The 14,748-nt window shown below is 43.4% G+C and overlaps 1 protein-coding gene across 1 annotated transcript in view; it reads right to left on the bottom strand.

Annotated features, from left to right (window-relative positions):
• The window catches only part of NSUN2 (NOP2/Sun RNA methyltransferase 2), a 34,640-nt gene that overhangs the window by 7,478 nt on the left and 12,414 nt on the right, over window positions 1-14,748 (bottom strand). The window contains exons 7-14 of the mRNA XM_050792934.1: window positions 13,838-14,030; window positions 11,529-11,603; window positions 10,307-10,437; window positions 5,383-5,456; window positions 4,309-4,439; window positions 3,173-3,269; window positions 588-772; window positions 212-304 (exon numbers count right to left, since the gene is read on the bottom strand). Of these exons, the coding sequence (XP_050648891.1) occupies window positions 212-304; window positions 588-772; window positions 3,173-3,269; window positions 4,309-4,439; window positions 5,383-5,456; window positions 10,307-10,437; window positions 11,529-11,603; window positions 13,838-14,030 (979 nt within the window). The remainder of the gene's footprint in view (window positions 1-211; window positions 305-587; window positions 773-3,172; window positions 3,270-4,308; window positions 4,440-5,382; window positions 5,457-10,306; window positions 10,438-11,528; window positions 11,604-13,837; window positions 14,031-14,748) is intronic.

Raw genomic sequence — 14,748 nt, 5'->3', positions numbered from 1 at the left:
CATGTTCACAAAGTTTACTTTCTCCTTAAATTGAAAGGTTGAGTAAATAACCTCTAAAGTTTCATCCTACTCTAATATGCAGTTTAAAAGGTTAAAAAAAAGAAGCTAGACAGAGCTACATACAAAACAATGGTTACATGTGATCAGTTGTGCATTTGATACTCTATAGTAAATTTCTTTAAATGAGTAATTTAAAAGGCTGAATCCTTACTCAATAGGTGGAAATAATGGGTCATCTTCAGGAATAAATACAAATGGGTCTTCTTTAAATCCAAATAACTTCATTTTCTTTGATGGAGGAGGACTAAAAAGGAAATCAGGATGAGACAAATCAATCTGTAATGGGTGGTAACCTTCGATACCAAAAGTACATTCTTCCTTTCCGTCAGTTCTGTGCAACATGGAGTTTGCGGCAGCAGATGCTGACACCTTCCAGCTTCCACAGGGTCCGTCCCTCACACTGCATAAACCTGATACCACACATGCACTGCCCCCTCAAACCCACCAGTGGCTCTGGGATCCCATTTAATCCAAAAGGACAGTGAAGACACCAGAGTGTTAGATCAAGACATAACCCCCTTTCTTACCCACACACGCCGTCTTTCTTATTGCCATTATTCTCTAAATCCTCAGCTGCATGAGCTATTTCTGTGTCACCAGTTCCTGTGAATGACGGACTTTCCAGCTTAGAGGGATCTGCGGGTTTCCCTTCTGCGGGACCTGCAGGGCTCAGCTGTGTGCTTTCTCTGGTCTCTGCAGATTTACCCTGCAGCTGTCATAGAGAACAATTTCATTGACACACAAAGAGCAGCATTCTTTGTGCTGCTACGAAAAGTTAAAAATAACAAGCTCACAAAATCCATCAGTTCTATGTTTCCTACAGCATTATATGTAGAGAAAGACAACAGATTTTTTTTAAAGTGTCATTTTAAATCTATTTGCTATTATAAACAAAATTCGTGGACAGTTTCTTTGGAGTTAAAGCTGATTCTACCTTAATCCCACAAAGAGCATATATAGACTGTTCCTTAGCAGAGGCTTACAACACCAGCTTATTCTCATGTAAAAATGCTTATCGTGCATTCTGCTCTGGGTAAGGCACACTGAAGGACACAAAGTGCAACAAGCACGATTTCTAAAATACCCGGCGAGGCAAAAAGACAAGTATATATATAATGAGAAAGGAGGGTAGGAACTGTTTCTGGGCACCTGGACAAACTGCCACAGGAACTAGAAGACAGAGTGCCCCAGGCACCAAGGAAACACCTGCCAAAGAATGAACTTCTGAATCAGGGCCACGGTATAATTTAAATTTGGCTTTGGGAATGAGCAAAATGTTTTACTTTTATTAAAGATCTTTTAAAAATACGTGTCCTTTTTAACAAGTCACAAAACTGATAAAAGTCGTAATTCCTCAGTCCCTATGAAGTAAGTTTTAAAAATAGGATTTCAGCACAGGCAAGTTCATTTTATTCAGAGCCACAAAGCTACTAAGCAGAGAAGCCGGGAGCATCCCAGGGAACACATTTTATTGCCATGTTAATATAATGTAAAAAAGCAAAAAACAAAACAGATGAACCCCAAGCCTGTGAGCAGGTCAGTGAGGGCACACACCCCTCCCATCCAACCTTAGCTTCTCCCAGAGGGGCGTTCTTGTTGAGTCCAAGGGCATGTTCTCCCATCTCTGTTCTACCTCAACAACCTCATTCTGGACCTTCAAATACCAAGGTCAGTGTCAGCCTCCCTGGCCTGACTTCTAGCCGAGTGCTTACAGGCCTCAGCACCACAAAAGATCACGGCGTCCTGACCACGGGGACTCTACCTGCGTTCCCAGTAGGACCAACAGCAGCACAGGCCATGCTAGCACTAGATCTGTTGAACTAAATGAATAAGAAACTGACACCCTAACAGAAAGAGAGAAGTATTCATATTACTTAAATAAGAAAATGACAATAGGTTGCTCTAAAAAGTAAGATTACACATAAGGGACGAACTGAAAAAAATGTCAAAAACCTTTCTACATAAGTATTAACACATCAGAAACGTCAATGTAATTCCCAATGCAGGCCAACCTAAAGCATGCGTCTCTAGGACAGGCTCCCCTGTGACCGCACTGTGCTGTGCAGCTGGCAGTCACGAGCCTGTGGGCACCAACCACTTAAAATGTGACAAGTGCAGAGTCTAAAACACATACCTAGTATGAGTGAATGCAAAGTATCTAATACTTTACAATATAATTTCTTAGACTGATTCCATGAAAATAACATTCCATCAGAGTTAAGACACCTTGCGAGACTTTTAGCCTCCAAGTGAAACACTTTCTAACCGGACAGAAGAACCCTGGTGACGGCAGGAGAAGTGCAGTCGCCCCCTTTGCCAGTCTGAGGCTGTACATTCCAACGTTAATCTGCATAAACTGTGCCCCAGAAAAAGGCTGGAGCTCTTTGCGGAACTGTTTCCTTTTTGTTCCTCCATAGGCTGAGCTTTTTTGTCCTAATTTTCAAGCATGGATCTTAAAGAAATAGAGACTTCCAGACTTTGATTCCAGGCCAGGTTCTATCATCATGGAAGGCAGATTTATGAATAAATAATGCTGGCGTGATACAGGTGAGACAGGATGCGTTACAAAGGACTGTGTGTTAGGATGAAGGCAACACTCTTTCTTCACCACTCTGCTTCCTGGCCCGCCTTGGAAAGCAACCAGCAGGCAGTTTAGATCCATCGCAAACAGGCCGGGCTGCATCTTTCTAGCCAGGTCTGGACAAGGCTGTCACCGTTCCTCGCAGCCAAGGTCAGCAGAGCTCTGCTATCTGTAATCGGTGAAATGAGCCACTCACAAGGACTGGAGCACAAACACCTGGGGCTTCCGATTCAGAGCTACCGAGCAATTTTTCGTGTCTTTTCAACTTTTATTAAATAACTGGATTTACAGTGTGGCAGGAATACATTCCCCCAAACACCAACTTCTCCACGTAACTATCACCTATGAGAAATTTCTGCTTTTTGGAAAACTTGATATTTAAATGAATTTCCCCCTCATTCAGGCTCAGCTCTCCTGCTGCCCACAGGAAGAAGCTCTTCTTTCCTCTGCACTTCTACTACACTCCGGCTAGTTTTTGCCTTAAATGTATAAGATCAAATGTTATGTCATTTTGGAAAAAGAAAAACTCACCTTTGGCTGACGTTTATTCCACGGCATTGAAGATTTTTTCACCAATACTGCCACAAAAAACCCTCCAGTATTCTGATGATGCGGTAATATCCTAAGGCTAAATATATATACATATATAAAATTCACACTTCTGAACTAATCAAAAATGCATTCTTTTACTATTAAGACAAATACTGCAAAGATGATGCAAGAGAAAAACCATGTCTTCAACCCTCACTTATAGAATGGTCAATATGTAAACTTACATTTTCTTTTTTTGAGACAAGGTCTGGCTCTGTTGCCTAGGTGGGAGCGCAGTGGCATGATCTTGGCTCACTGTAGCCTCCACCTCCGGAGCTCAGGCGATCCTCCTGCCTCAGCCTCCCAAGGAGCTGGGACTACATACAGACATGCAACACTCCGCCTGGCCAGTTTTTTTTTTTTTTTTCCCTGTAGAGATGGGGTCTTGCCACATTGCCCAGGCTGGTGTCAAACTTTTGAGCTCAAGTGATCCACCAGCCTTGGCCTCCCAAAGTGCTGGGGATTACAAGCATGGGCCACTACACCTGGCCCACTTTGTAATCTTTAAAAAGTTCATGAAGGCTGAGCACAGTGGCTCATGCCTGTAATCCCAGCACTTTGGGGGGCCGAGGCAGGCAGATCACCAGAGGTCGGGAGTTCGAGACCAGTCCTGGCCAATGTGGTGAAAATCCGTTTCTAATAAAAATACAAAAATAAGCCAGGCATGGCGGCGGGCACCTGTAATCTCAGCTACTTGGGAGGCTGAGGCACGAGAATTGCTTGAACCCAGGAGGGAGGTTGCAGTGAGCCGAGATCGAGCCACTGTACTCCAGCCTGGGTGACAGTCAGACTCTGTCTTAAAAAAAAAAAAAAAAAAAAGTTCCTGACATATCCTAAGCATTACCATTTACATTCTAGCCAATTCCACTATTAATAAATGCTCAATGCCAGCAACTAACAGGCAAGAGAGCCATATTGGCGGGGAAGTTCACACACATGGGGTTGACCCTGGCATAGCCCAAGCCTCACAGCAATGTCACCTGCTGCCTCCAACTCACCCCAACAAGACTCACCAGCTCACCAGGGACGGGGCTTAACCTTCCCCCTCCCCACACCTGGAGGCTCCACCAACTCACCATCGCTCCAGGTGCATGGCCTGCAGCTTTTCCGGGTCTTTCGGAGGGAACATGGTGGGTCGGATCTGGGTATGTCTGCTGTGAGGAACGGTGTCCCAGTCTGTAAACCACTGCCCATCTTTCGTCATTACCTGCAGAACCACAGGGTACATTCCAGATTACTAGCACTATCCAGTAACAAAAATCACAGGGTAGCAGTGTCCATTCTCTCAAAGGTAACAAATGGTCATTCTCCTTCACTCCAAAGACAGGAAGATTATTTGCCAAGACAAAACAAAACAATCCTTACAGAAAATCCCCAAATTATTAATACATAAATTCTGTTAAAAACAAAGATGAAATACATTTATTCTAAAAACCAGTACAAGCATGATAAGATAACATTTTCCATCTAGTGATTTCTTTTTAAACAAGCCCCAGGCTGTTTCTGGCCTAAAATTGTAATGAATTATTTCATATTGCAAACAAGGCTTGAATCCCAGCCCAATTTTTTTTTTTTTTTTTTTGAGACGGAGTCTCGCTCTGTCGCCCAGCCCAGGCTGGAGTGCAGTGGCGCGATCTCGGCTCACTGCAAGCTCCGCCTCCCGGGTTCACGCCATTCTCCTGCCTCAGCCTCCCGAGTAGCTGGGACTACAGGCGCCCACAACCGCGCCCGGCTAATTTTTTGTATTTTTAGTAGAGACGGGGTTTCACCATGGTCTCGATCTCCTGACCTTGTGATCCGCCCGCCTCGGCCTCCCAAAGTGCTGGGATTACAGGCGTGAGCCACTGCGCCCGGCCATCCCAGCCCAATTTAAAAAAAAAAAACTTAAAAAAGCAAAGCTACCCTTACAGGAATGAGAGTAGAGGAGTTTATTTCCGAACATGGAGTAAAGAAAACTTTTCCACCGCCAGGAATAAACATGCCACTTGTCATGAAATGTGTCATGAAATAACACTCTGAAATGGATTCTAATTGGCACAGCAGATGTAGTATTTACTCAAGTTACCCACACGTGAATGCTTTCAAACTTGACTCTACTTCGGTGATGCTGCACCTACTCTTTAGAACGAAAGTTCTCGAGGAAAGGTTACCTTCCACTGTGTGATTCCAGGCATCCACTTCAGCCCTGGCAGTTCATCAGACACATCAGCGAGCTCCAAAGCACCTGTGTAGCAAAAGCATGGACGTCTTTTGTTTTTCAAAAAAGTATAACATACTATGCCCAGTGAAAAAACCAGACACAGATCACATATTATGAATCCATGTACAGAAAATGTCCAGGGAAGGCAAACCTATCGACAGAAAGTGGATGAGTGGTTGACGTGGCTTGGATGGAACTGGGAGCAAGTGCTGTTGGGCAGGAAGGGTCTGCTAGGGTGACGGGAATGGCCTAAAGCTGGACTGTGGTAAGGGGCTGCCAACTAGGTAAACTTACTAAAAATCACTGAACCGTACACTTAAAACGAGCGAACATTAACAATATGTAAACGACACCTCTAAGTTGTTCCAATGACAGGGCATTGAGGAGTCCTGCCACGAACGCAAGACTAACTCCGCAAGAAGAGAAACAGGAGGCTGGGCTGCAGGACGCCTGCTCCATCTCCCCATTCCAGTGCACACCAGGGCGATGCTGTGGGTTTTCATGCAGGCATGTCTAACAAACCTCCCAGAACAATGCTGAAAATGAACTGTGGGAATTTTTAAACCTCAAGTTTGTGGTCCCAGGAAGTTTCCTAAAACTGCCCATCAGGACACAGTCAGCCCGATTTTAAAACAATGCAATAATAGCTGTGAACACACACTGGCCTTAAGTGTCCATACCAGTGACACAACAAGAAGCTATAAGGTGAGGCCATTACAGGAAACTGGTGAGACCGGCTACTAGCACAGATACTGATGTGACAGCCTCTCAGCAGAGGAAAATTCAACAAATCTCCCAGAAAACACGAAAATGGGACAATGACAAAAACAAAGCAGAAGAATCCCCAAGACAGAGCGCGGCAGTAAGAAACCTCTGAAGCAAGCACTGGACTGATTGCTGCCATCATTTGTGCATTCTCTTCCTTTTAAAAGCTAACACTAAATGACAGTGCAGGCAAACACTGACGGGCTTCTCCATCAAACACTGTCCAGGGGCCTCATAAACGAGCAGGGCAGGCATCAGGTGTTACCTCCCCATCCCAGCACCTGGGTTGGAAGCTGCCAGTGCTGCCCCATGTTGCCCTTTCTCCAGTAAAGCTGCTGAGCACTTTCAGGTGGGGAATGCACCCCACTCCAGTCAAAACCACCAGCAACCACCTACTCTAAGGCTCAGCCAAGGTCTGCTCCTTCCTGGATAGAGCCATATCCACGCACACCGCCTCTGACAGAGGAACGGAAGGAAGCATCTCCAATGCGGTCTGAAGCCCCCACACGCAGAAAGCTGGCCGTGACGTCATACTGCACACAGGCCCCCGACACACGCAGAAAGCTGGCCGTGATGTCATACCGCACACCGGCCCCCCACACGCAGAAAGCTGGCCGTGACGTCATACTGCACACAGGCCCCCGACACGCAGAAAGCTGGCCGTGACGTCATACTGCACACAGGCCCCCCACACGCAGAAAGCTGGCCGTGACGTCATACTGCACACAGGCCCCCCACACACGCAGAAAGCTGGCCGTGATGTCATACCGTACACAGGCCCCCGACACGCAGAAAGCTGGCCGTGACGTCATACCGCACACCGGCCCCCCACACGCAGAAAGCTGGCCGTGACGTCATACTGCACACAGGCCCCCGACACGCAGAAAGCTGGCCGTGACGTCATACTGTACACAGGCCCCCGACACGCAGAAAGCTGGCCGTGACGTCATACTGTACACAGGCCCCCGACACGCAGAAAGCTGGCCGTGACGTCATACTGCACACAGGCCCCCCACACGCAGAAAGCTGGCCGTGACATCATACTGCACACAGGCCCCCCACACGCAGAAAGCTGGCCGCGACATCATACTGTACACCAGCCCCCCACACGCAGAAAGCTGGCCGAAAAGTCTGAAAAGATTTGCAAGCATTCACTCAGAAAACCAGCAGTAACATTCTAAATACAAGAAAAATACAAACACTCCAGCCTGGGGAACAGAGCAAGACTCCATCTCAAAAAAAAAAAAAAAATGCTTCTCACCTTGCAAACACACATACAGACAGACATAAAGTCAGCTAGAGCCACAAATTTAGTGAAGTCTGAAAAGACTCGCAAGCATTCACTCAGAAAACCAGCAGTAACATTATAAATACAAGAAAAGGAACCAGCCAGCCAGTCTGAAAAGCAGAAAGACCAATGAAAATCCATAAGCAAGAAAGTTTCAGACCAGATGAAGACGAACCCATCAGTACACCAGGACAATCCCACATCTGCTCGTCCCTCCTCACAATCTTGATCACTAGCATTCCCGTTTTCTTTTTCACCCTGCAGCTCTTCCTCACTGCCCCGTGCCTGGGTCACACGTGCTCACTCTTAACTTTCAAATGCGGTGCACTGTGTGTGAGGTTCTGTCCACTCTTCCCCGACTAGAGATCAGTGGGTTTTCAGGGGAATGATGCTTCCCCACTGCTGCTGCAAAGAGAGACCCATGGGAATGAGAACTAGAACTCTGATTCAACCTGCTTTCCGATGACAACCCCTCACGAAGCCACTCCTTCAAACACTGGCATGTTCAGGAAACAGGAGAGGGTGGCAGACAGCATCCAGAGCTCCAGGCAAGTAACCCAGTCCTACAGCACAGCCAGCCTAAAGCGCACACAGTGTGTTCTCTGAACGGTGACAATTTCGTGGTAATGAGACAGGCAAACGGCAAGTATCTCAAATGTGAGGAAAGTAAAGCCTGGTGGACTCAGGTCAGCAAGTCCTGCCTGCAACGGATGATTCCAGCCATGAGTAAGGACAGGCTTGTGCGGGCAAGAGCCTCTCTCGCCTAAGAACTTAGGAGACCTGGCTTTTGGTCCCAGCTACAAGCTTACAACAGAAAAAGGGGAAAAATTAACCACCTAGAGTACTTAACTAGGCAACAGAGACTTAGGAGAGTAGCAAATGCTTAAAGAATCTACAAACATTTTAAGTTAAGCAGCACAAGATGGGCTGTGACCGCTCACCCCAAGTTAAGAAAGCCGCTCACCGAGAAACCAGGAGAAGCTGTCTTTAAAAAAGACAAGGCGCACCAGCAAAGAATGCAGTGAGAACGCCCAGGAACTGGGGCTCGCCCTCAAGTCTGAGTTGTAAATGGCAACTAGGCATGCAAATTAATAAATGCAATCCATTTTCTTTCTCAGGGATCTGAAAGCAGACTGTGGCAAGGGAAATAGGAGGTGTTCGTGCTGTTCAAGGTGCCTGGAATCATGGTTTTCTAAATTCCTAGCTAATGAACACAAAAATCTGAGCAGGATTCAACAGTCCTAACAACCGATCCCAAATCACACTTGAAGGAGTAATTTCACTACAACTAAACCACTATGTCCCCCACGCTCCCCCTCACACACCTTTTGGAATAAAGTATCACCAACACCATGGCAATTATGACCATGCAAAACACATCATCCAGAAATGACATCTTTACAGCGGTCTACGTAAGCACAGGAAAATAAACACAACAGTAAATTCCAGCTTAAAGGACTGTGAAGGCATCCACAACCACAGGGCTGAGGGCACAACCCAGACCAGCCAGTCGCCGAGGGGAGCCTCACTGGAAGGATGGCAGTGGGTGGGCACTGCCCAGGAAATGCCTGTCTCACTGGCTACGCACCAACTGACTTCACACACATGGGTACAGGAAACACTGTAAGTTTGAAATCTCTCATTATGGACTCTAAGGAGAATATGATGGGAAAAGTTAACATTTTGGCAAAACATAAAAGGAGAAATACTTTCTATCAATACACTGTAGAAATACGTTGCTGTTTCAGAATATTCTGTATTATCTGTCGGTCCCTCAGTATAAAACTGTATGAGGTGACCTCACACCCACTAGGATGGCTATTAACAACAAAGAGCCCCAGATAAGAAGTGTCCCTGAATGTGTAGAGAAATTGGAGCCCTTGTGCACTGGGGGTAGAAACGTAAAATGATGCAGCCACTGTGAAAAAGAGCATGGTGGGGTCCCCCCAGAATTAAACACAGAATTACTATATGATCCTATGATCCAGCCATTCGACTTCTGAGCGTATATCCAAAGAATCGTAACCAGGGTCTTGGAGAGAGATTTGTATACCGTGCTCACAGCAGCATTGCTCACAACAGCCCAAAAGTGGAAGAAACCCAGATGTCCATCAACGGATGGATGGGTAAACAAAATGCGGTTTACATAAACAACAGAATAGTGTTCAGCCTGAATAAGAAATGCAATTTTGACACACACTACAACACAGGTGAGCCTTGAGGACACTGCAGTAAGTTAAATAAGCCCCCAGTCACGAAAAGACAAATACAGTATGATTCCGCTTCTGTGAGGTCTAGAGTAGTCAAATTCACACAGACAAAAAATAGAATGGTGGTGTGAGGGGCAGGGAAGAGAGACGGCAGCTGCTGTTTAAAGGAGTTCAGAGTTTCAATTTTGCAACGTGAAGATTTCTGGAGATGGACGGTGGTGATGATTAACAATGGGAATATACCTAACGGGACTGAACTGCAGGCTCAAAAATGATTAAGATGGTAAGCCTCATGTTATGTGTATTGCAGTACAATTAAAAATTTTTAAAAACCAGTGATAAGGATCTGACAATCTTTCAAACTTAGGAAAAAATAGCCAAAACTCCTTTTGTTTCCAAACCTCCAAATTCCAATCAATTCACAAAATACAGCAAATCCACATATCCACGTGTTTTTAACTAGGACATCTCCTTAACCCATAACCGTAAGTTAGAGGTTCATCATATAAACAAATTCCCAGGAAAAGGTCTACATGAATACAAAACACAAAGAAAAACAGCGTTTCTGAAAAGCGTATGCTGTTAAAAAAAGATCCATCAAGTGTGCTTACCTTCACTTTTTTCCAGTAAAGATGCTATGACTGCTTCATCCTCAATAGGGTTTAGTGAACATGTGGAATACACCATCCTTCCACCTTCAGCCAGCTGTTCAGCCCCGCGCGTTGCAATCCGCAGCTGTAAGCTAAGGGGAGATATCAGGTGACTGTAAGGCCAAACATATCCATAAAGTGCACATATTAGAAGCACCTACTTACGTCACATATTCATTACAAGTTTTTGTAACACAATTATACTTTTAAAAAATCTTATAGGGATCTAAGTGAAGTTAGAGTAAACTTATATGAAGTATTTCATGTTAATAAAAAAATGTATTATATAAATGTTCTTACTGGTCTGTTAACCTTTCCCAATATGTCAACCAGCAAAGCATAAAGTTCAGTAACAACAGAATTCAACGTATCAGATGAAATTTCACTATTTAAAAAACCTCCATACTTTCTAAATATGTGGTATTTCTACGAAAAATTGGTATCATACATTCCAGTCCTAACTCTTGTCTCTGTGTCACAAAACAGTAGACGGTATTTTACGGAGGTGAGGCCTCCTGCTATAACTGGCTGTGGTGGATGCTAATTAGCATGCTTTGGCTCAGGCACAGTACAGTCCTGCATGCAAGACCATGGCATTTGTCATGTCAAATGAAAAAAAGAATACAAAGCTCTATAGACAGCATAATCAAAAGTATTTGAAAAAAGTACTTAAAAAATCCCTATAAACAGAAAAACAATACAATACACCAAACATTAACAGACACGATCATTGTGTTATGAGATTTCTCTTTAAGAATGTTCCAAATGTTCTTCAACGAAGAGTTCCCCATCATAAAAAACCAACCGAAAAATACTTCTAAGAGATCAAAATGTCTCTTAGCAAAACAATGATACAAGAGAACAAAAACAGAGAGAAAAAATTAGTAACACATATATCAAGAGGTAAATGGTCATTTCATGGAAAAATACATGTTTGAAGTGTTGCAGGAAATTTTTACAGAAGGCATTTTTCATCAACATGTTATCTGAAAGGTCTACAATGTGCAGTTACTGCTCCTGAAAGGTTTTCAAATAACTTCTGATCAAACTGCTGAAGGTGGCCATTGCCCATCCTCTGATGCTTACAGCTCTATAATGAAAGATTGGATGCTCAGTTGCATAACAATAAATCTGTGCTAATCTACTTGTCACACAGCGTCAGCAGTGATGAAGTTTTACTTACCCATGTAGCTGCAAGCTATTTAAGGTGGTCCACTTTTTCCAAACATCAATGTTTTTTCTCATAGTGCCGTCTCCACTGGAAAAAAAGGTATTTAAGAGTGTAAAGCTCCCTACAGGTGGATGACTGCACTTTAAAAGATATGTCACATTCAAGCTAAGTGACAAAACAAGCATTACAAATACCAATTAGGAAACAATCTCCATTTTCACCAACTACAATTAACTTTCCATTTTTGTTTTCGGGATTTTCTGATGTATTATACTTTTAAATTATACTTCAATTTTCAAACAGAAAATAATGGATTTGAACAGCAAACTCCATTTGCTATCTAAAGAGATATTAATGTGCTTCCATTTGGAAAAAATACTAGGCAAGACTAATTTGCAGACCTAGGACACAGACCCTAAAATACTATTGAAAACCTCAGTTAATCAACGATATTTTAATCCAAATGACATGAATAATGACTAGTAAGAAATTTTCCACAGTTAGGCTAATATATTAGTTAAATTTTTCCTACAATCACAGTTAAACATTTCTGACTTTCTACTTTTATTTAATGAAAGCTATTTTCACGTTTTTGTTAATGGAAGTTACTTCCATGTGTATTTCATAATAAAGACTGGATTTGTTACTTTCTGTGCCTAATTTTATCTATCCTGTTTTCCCAGAAGGTAACGCATTTCTGCTGGCTTCCTCTGTAAATGCTGATTTTCCTTGGTGGTCTAGCCCCATGTACAGGAGGTACTAGGTCTGCAGGATGGAAGTGTCTCATGAAATGTAATCCCCACTTTACAATGGCATTCCTGGCTGTACACTAGTGGCTTGCATGGTAGAAATCCCACCACAATTTCAGAAATTTCCCCAGCTTGCAACCTCTTGCTCATAAGGTCACTGTGTTCTCAGATCTCAGAATATGATACAAGGAACAAGTTTATCTTTCTGATCAAAAAACAGGTGTGGGAAAACATGAGACCCAAAGGAATACTGAAAAATTGCAACCTAGGGGAAATAAAACTTCAGTTCATGACCTATTTTAAATTTTACTTTCAAGAGGACTTTTTCCAGATATTTTAACACTCGGCTATATTCAGAGCCACCAGCTGCAAGTTTCATACTGAGTTCTGCCATGAGCAGTAACTCTGCCACTCACTGAAACAAAATGGCATTCTTCCATAATGTGGTATCGTATTTAAACCTTGCATTCTGTGCTAACAAGTTTTGTGGCAGCTTTTGGATTCTGGTCTTGACAAACTTATGTCATTCAGAAGGCATTATCACCTGGGATCATCATCTGTGCACCTCCTATGGGAACGGAACAGATGACGTCTTTACTTGTGTTTCTTTCCTTTTAAAAAAACTGTTACTCAGTTATACCATGAGTATTATTTTATAATAATATACTAAATAAACTATTTTAGTTTATTAACAAAACTAGCTTAAAAAATAATAAACTATTTTATAAATATAAACTAAGTATCTAAAATGTTGACGTATTATCTCAAGAAAGGTATAAATACACAAGTAAAATGAATTTCTTAAGGGCTTGAACTCCAAAATGTCTTTTTTTTTTTTTTTTTTTTTTTTTAAGATGGGGTCTCTCACTCTGCTGCCCAGGCTGGAGTGGTGGCACCATCTTGGCTCACTGCAAGCTCCACCTCCTGGGTTCACACCTCAGCCTCCCGAGTAGCTGGGACTACAGGCGCCCACCACCACACCCGGCTAATTTTCTGTATTTTGTTTAGTAGAGATCGGGTTTCACCGTCTTAGCCAGGATGGTCTCCATCTCCTGACCCTGTGATCCACCCGCCTTGGCCTCCCAAAGTGCTGGGATTACAGGCGTGAACCACTGCACCCTGCTCAGAATTTCTCTCATTGAACTAAATACCATAAAATCCAATGTGATTGCATATTATTCTATGACAAAGGTTTTTTTATCTACTGTACTCATTGGAAGAACTAATACAAAATAGTAGGGGTGCACAACTTGTTCCAAGCAATGACATCCTAAAACACACCACAATGACTCTAAGATTCTATTCTCCTCTTAGGTATTTTCTCAGTTTTTTTTTCTCTTTCTCTTTCTGCAGGCTATCGCAACCACCCCTTTCTGTTCTTTATCCAGCATCTGCTGTGCTGCTTCTCATTAACACTCTACGTGTCCATCTTTTGGTTTTGGCTCACGCTATCTTTCTTTGCACCCCAAGACTCACGTACAAATGTGTCATGTTCATGCACAACTTCATTTAGTCTCTATTTGACTTGATATCTTTAGTGGATTTGGGCTTTCTGGCCAATAAGAGACATACCTGCAAGGGACATCACATAAAATTCGATCATAGAAGAGGATCTCTTTCCTGCCGTCCACATCTATCTGGAGCCTGGGTATGCTGGAGGCATCATGGTTGACCACCATGATGCAGGGGCTGCTCAGCCTCTTGGCTTGATGGACGAGCAGGTAGCAGCGCTTGTTGTCCACATCATTAGCAATAACAAATCCCTCTGGAGGCACAGAATTGCAGTGTCAGGTGAAACAGAGCCTAACGGAGTCACATCCTGAAATATGTGACCTCTAAAGGTCAGCCAGTGAGAAGCAGCAATCCACCAAACTTAAGACCCACAGTCAAGGTTTTCTAGAAGTATGTTAAGTGGTTCAAAAAAACGAACCAGGTGGCTCTGGATGGATTTTTATGGACACTTGAATTTTGAAAGCCTCAGAAGTCATCTATTCAACAATTATTCACTTTGTGCCAATTACCATACCAAAAATGTCTTTTCTATTATTAGTAACAATTAATTACCAAAAAAAGATGAGGAGAAAGGTGTAGAAACAACAAAATCACCTTACAAATGTTTTAAAATCCTGAACATGAGCCGGGACTCTGCTCTGACTGTGAGTCAGGCTCCCAGGGTGGGGCCCCAAGCACCTGAACGTGGAAGCTCTTCCTGGGAGGCTCTGCAGGCTGAGAATTCTACTGGGTGTGCCTCTGCTCATTTCTGGTTCTTCTCACACCCCCAGCAAAAAGGCAAATATACCGACAACATTTATGATCAAAGCCACTCTTCAAAACAGTATAAAACGCAAAACATCCACAAAACAAATAGGAGAACCTGCTGTTGCTGGGACACCAAGGCTCTTTACTGCCAATGTAGAGAAAATAACTAAAAACAGGGAAAAGTGAAGCAGGCCTTTTAGCCAAGGCATTACCTTTAAATAACG

This window comes from Macaca thibetana, chromosome 6 (assembly GCF_024542745.1).
Source record: "Macaca thibetana thibetana isolate TM-01 chromosome 6, ASM2454274v1, whole genome shotgun sequence".
Lineage (NCBI taxonomy): Eukaryota > Metazoa > Chordata > Mammalia > Primates > Cercopithecidae > Macaca > Macaca thibetana.
The sequence above is the reverse complement of the archived record's forward strand: the minus strand, read 5'-3'. Positions and strand labels throughout refer to the sequence as shown.